Genomic DNA, 5,054 nt, shown 5'->3' on the forward strand with positions numbered 1-5,054 from the left:
CCTTGTAAGGGCATGGAGTAAAAGATGGTCTCAAGGCAGATGACTGTCATGTTAGAATTGTGGCTGAGAGTCTAATATTTCCTTTGGCTTACAGTCCTGTCTGTTTCCCTAACTGGGCCTCAGTTTCCTTATTTTTAGAATGGGGATAGGTCTCTGCTCTTAGAAGGGTTGGGGGGCTAAATTACATGTTCTGTCAGCCTGGGCCATCACTGCCACTGAGGCTTGGATTTGTAAAGTGGCTCAAAAGTAAGAAAAGGAAAAAGACCGTGCAGATCTGGCTCCTCCAAGGCCGGGCTGGGCCAGAGCAATGACTTAGAAAGTGGGACGTCTCCCCACCCGCAGCGCAGGGCCGAGTTCCCGGGGGAAGAGGCTGAATTCCCACGGCCTGGGAATTACCTCGCCCTTCTTATCTCCATCGAAGGGCGGGGAGGAAGCGGGGATAGGGTGTCAACCGGGACACAGAAATGATATAAATCCTCTCTGATGGTCCCTGGCCAGTGCTCTGCCCATTCCTGAGCGTGTGACTTGGAAAAGTGACTTCGCCTCCCCAAGCCTCAGTTTCCCCATCCGCGCTGTGGGCAGAACGGCAGCATTTGAGGCACGGAACCGCTTTCGAAGTGCGGGATAACGTCGGGCCCGCGGTCAGCGCTCGCACACGCCGGCTCAGACCGTCCGGGGTTCCGCAGGCCCGACGCTGTCCCCTCGGGGGCGCTGCCACCGCCCAGGCCTCGGCCTCGGGCCACGCGGGCCCGCCGCCGCCACGCCCCGGGCCTTTGCCCCCAGGCCGCGCTGGCCGCCCCCGGACCGCCCCCCAACCCCACCCCGCGGGCCCGCCGACTCACCCGTGTAGTGCACCACGCAGGTCTGGCCGCGCTTCGGGAAGGTGCGCCCTGAGGAGACAGACGGGCGCGGTGAGCGGATGCGCGCGGCAGCCGGGGCACTCCGAGGCCGCTGGGCGCACCTACTCACCGTCTCCGGGGGAGATGGTCTCTACCTGCACTCCCATGGCGGCGGCGGGGGCGGCGGCGGCGGACGCGGGGCGGGCGGGCGGGCGGCGCGACGGCCGGCGCGACAGGCGGCGTGGACACAGAGCGGATCTGGCGGCGGTTCCGCGGCTGTGCCTCGTCCCTCCGCGGAACGGCTGCGCACGCGCGCGCCCCCGCAGCCCCGCCCTGCGTGCGCGCCCCACACGGCGCGCACGTCCCCGGAGCCCGGGCCGCGGGGCAGGGGGGCCGGAAGCCCGGAAGCCCCGAGGCCTCCGGATGCTGTCGTTCCGAGGGGCTGGGCTTCTTCCCTCACCTTTCCTTTCTCCGTTCTTCCAGCCGAGCAGGCATCTCTAACCCAGTTTCCGCATCCGAGAAATGGGAGTCAGAATTGGGGATCGGCCAGTTACCAGTTACTGACCGGGGGACTGATAAGTCCACACTTACCCTGTGAAAAGGATGGTTGTGAGAGGTCCGAGCAAATGTGCGTTCACGTTAGCGTTCAATCAGTGGGTCACGATTCTGAGCTCTATTTTTCTGCTTTGGAGGAGGCGTCAGCATTTACACTGCCCTGCATGAAGCCTGTCCTCTCTTGTCCGAATTCATTCATTCATTCAACCATTCACAGCTTGCATACATATATTCTTATTGAGCACCTACTCTGTGCCATGCACTGTGTTAGGTGCTGGGGAAACGTGGGTAAAGGAAACTCCGTACCTGACCTTACAGAACTTACGGTCTCGCGAGGAAGAGACAATCAACCACGCAGGTAAATGTAAAGTTTCAAATCTGTAAGTACTGTGAGAGCGGTTCATGGCATTGTGCTCTGAGGGACATATAATAGAGATGCCTAACTTAACGTGGACTGTGGTGACATGCTTCCCTGGGGTAGCCAGGTTTAGTCAAGGTCGGAACGTGTTGACCAGCTGTGCGTGTGTGTTGGGGTAGGTGAGGCAGAAGGAACAGGTAGAGGCATTGCAGCCAGAAGGAGCATTGTGAAACAGTCTAGGACCTGAGGGAGGCAGATGTGGACCAATCCTCTGGATTTCCCTGCATGTGCTCCTGAGGTGTTTTAAACATGACCCCAAAGTTCTTTAACACTCTTCTCAGCGTCTATGTCCCCTTTCCCTAGAATCTCAGGGAGGCTTGTGACTGCTTTGGCAATTTTCGCATTATTTAGGATATGGGCTGTAACGGAAATATGTATGTGGCTGATGTAACAGTGGCTGAAATGAGGCAGAAGTTGGTGTCTCTCTCTTATAACAGTCTAGAGGCAGTTAGGACAGCTTGGCTTCACAGGCTGTCCAGGAACCCATGCTCTTTCTACTTGTGCTTCTCCATTCTTAAGATCCTACTCTCATACGCATGGTCCAAGACGGCTCTCCAACATATTTGCATTCCAACCAGTGGAAAGGGGGAAAGGTGGAATATGACGGCATATCCCCCTCTCTTTAAGTGCATGACCTAGAAGTTACATACATCTCTTCCTCTTACACCTCATTGGCTACAACCTATTGTATGGCCAAATGTAGCTGCATGGAAGGCTGAGAAATATAATCTTCATTTTGGGTGGCCATTTGCCCAATGGAAAATCAGGCATTCCGTGCCTATTGAAGAAGAGAAAAATGAATATTAAGAGACAAAGTTTAAAAGGGAGATCCCAGCAGCTGCCATGACACTATGCCACACATACCCTTTTCACTGTACAACTACGTAGAGAAAGTAGACTGCAGAGAGTTCTTGGGTCCAGTATAAGATTTTGTTTACCTTTTCCTGTGGGGATTCACCAAGAACCTCATGTTTGCACCACCTCTTGTTCACTGCTTTGAGGAAAGGAAAGAAAACATGTGGTGCCCGTTTTAGCCACCAGTGTTGATGTACTGGGTAGGCCTGAGGTGAATTGAACCCCAGAACTGATGCATGCTGTGCAACACAATGGACACTTATTAAACATTTGTAAGATTTTTATAGTAACTGGAAGAGTTCGTTTCCAAATTGGTTTTGATTTTATGTTCATAATCTATAGCCTTAGTTATTAATTTTTCCACAAAAATGTGGTTTATTTTCTTACATGACTTAATTTGTTATTGTCAATTAACAACAAATTTGTTAATTTGTTAGTTGTTATGTTAAGCCTAGTTATTAGTTAATAAAAATGTTAAGTGTTCAAATCTTTTAAAATCACCTATTTAGCAACCAGAAGAACTTAGAAATAGTGAGTGACCCTAAGAGGTGGGACTGGGAGAAAGAACAGGAGATTTCACTTTTCATTTAATATCATTCTTAACTGATTGACTTTATTTTTACTCTGTGTGTGTATTATTTTTATGGTTTATAAAGGAGACAGGGAGTAATTTGAATCTCAAAGTGTAAGCATCCCTGATGACAGGGTAAGTGATTCCTTCCTTGCAGCTCCAAAATCTGAAAAACGGGGCTTAGATTTCTTTGGGTTTATCCTGTTTGTGTTTCATTCAGCTCCTTAACCGTGTGTTTATATCTTTCAACAAATATGAAAAGTTTTCAGCCATTATTTCTTTAAAAATTTTTTCTGTACCACTCTATTTCTCCTGTTCTTCTCAGATTCTGATGACACAATCATTAGCTCTTTTGGAATTGTCCTACAGGTCCCTGAAATTCTGTTCATTTTCCAATCTTTTTTCTCTCTGATGTTCAGATTGGATAATTTTTATTTTTCTGTCTTCACTGACTTGTTTCTCTGCCATCTCTATTCTGCTACACACCCATCCAAGGAGTTTTAAAATCTTTGGTTATTTTTATTTTTCAGTTCTAAGATTTCCATTTTGTTCTTTATATGTTCTATTTATTTGTTTAAACTTTCTATCTTTCTATTTGTTTCTAGATGGTTTGCCTGTACTTCCTGAAGCATTTTTATAGTAGCTGCTTTAAAGACTTTGTCAGATAATTCCAACAGCTGTGTTGTCTCAGCATTGGCATCTGTTGATTGTCTTCCCATATAAGTTGAGATTTCCATGTTTCTTCATATGTCAAGTGATTTGGAATATACCCTGGAAATTTTGAATATCATGTGATAATACTTGAGTCTTTTAAAAATCCTATAAAGAATGTTGATATTTCTGTTTTAGCAGGCAATTGACCAGATTGGGCTTAGGCTGTGAGTTTCAACCAGCCTTCTGTGGCTTTAATGTTATTTTTATTTCCAAAGCCTTTCCAATGTCATTTGGATCTGTCCTGGGTATGCACCACTCAGTGGTCTATCTGGGACTTGGGCAGTAGTTTATCCTGTAATAAATTCTCAAAGTCCGTGTGAGCTGTTTAGTACTTAACTCACACATGCAAAACAGGGGGCAGAGCCCAGAAGTTCATAAACAACGCTATTAGGTAGCTTTCCTGAACTCTTCCCTGTGATCACCTCAATAATGTTTGGTTCACTGGGGCTTCCCTTTTTGGTCCTCTAACCAGAAATCTGGGACGTTATTTACCCTGTTATGTCAGTCAATTCCCATGACTGCACCTGTATTCAGGACCAAGCAGTGAGTGAAGAGAGAGAAAGGAAAAGCAACAGAAGTTTGCCCTATGCTCTTGGGGCCATCGCTCCTCTGACTGGAGAGGAAGGTTCCCATCTTTCAGAGTTTTAGGCTACTGCAGGTACAGGCCATCATTGCTGTTGCTTTAGCTGCCACCCTCATCATAGGATTTCTTGGGGGCTGCAGTGAACGTGAACAGAAAAAAGAAAGAAAAAGCTGGGAGATTGCCCTTACTCTGAGCATTGGGAGACTTTTTCTTGTGCCTCAAATCAGAATTAGAGGGCTTCTCCTAGAGCTTCTCTGTCTGCCCTGGTGTATACTTCCAGTTTATTGTTTGTTTGTTTGTTTTTGTCTGTGCAGCAAGGCTTGTGGGATCTTAGTTCTCTGACCAGGGATCAAACCTGGGCCCTCGGCAGTGAAAGTGTAGAGTCCTAACCACTGGACCTTCAGGGAATTCCTATACTTCTAGTTTTCAAGCTGCACTGAGTCCAGGCTGGGAAATACTGGAGGAAAAAAATGGTTAACTCACAGCTGGATTGGTAGTAGTACTTCAAATTCTGGTCTG

At 48.0% G+C, this 5,054-nt stretch overlaps 1 protein-coding gene across 1 annotated transcript in view; it reads right to left on the bottom strand.

Moving 5' to 3' along the window:
* The window catches only part of FKBP1A (FKBP prolyl isomerase 1A), a 21,850-nt gene extending 20,702 nt beyond the window's left edge, over positions 1-1,148 (bottom strand). The window contains exons 1-2 of the mRNA XM_082429901.1: positions 970-1,148; positions 843-890 (exon numbers count right to left, since the gene is read on the bottom strand). Coding sequence (XP_082286027.1) covers positions 843-890; positions 970-1,006 — 85 coding nt within the window. The 5' untranslated portion in view covers positions 1,007-1,148. The remainder of the gene's footprint in view (positions 1-842; positions 891-969) is intronic.
* Between the last annotated feature and the right edge of the window lie 3,906 nt (positions 1,149-5,054).

This window comes from Balaenoptera physalus, assembly GCF_965194825.1.
Source record: "Balaenoptera physalus genome assembly, chromosome: 16".
Lineage (NCBI taxonomy): Eukaryota > Metazoa > Chordata > Mammalia > Artiodactyla > Balaenopteridae > Balaenoptera > Balaenoptera physalus.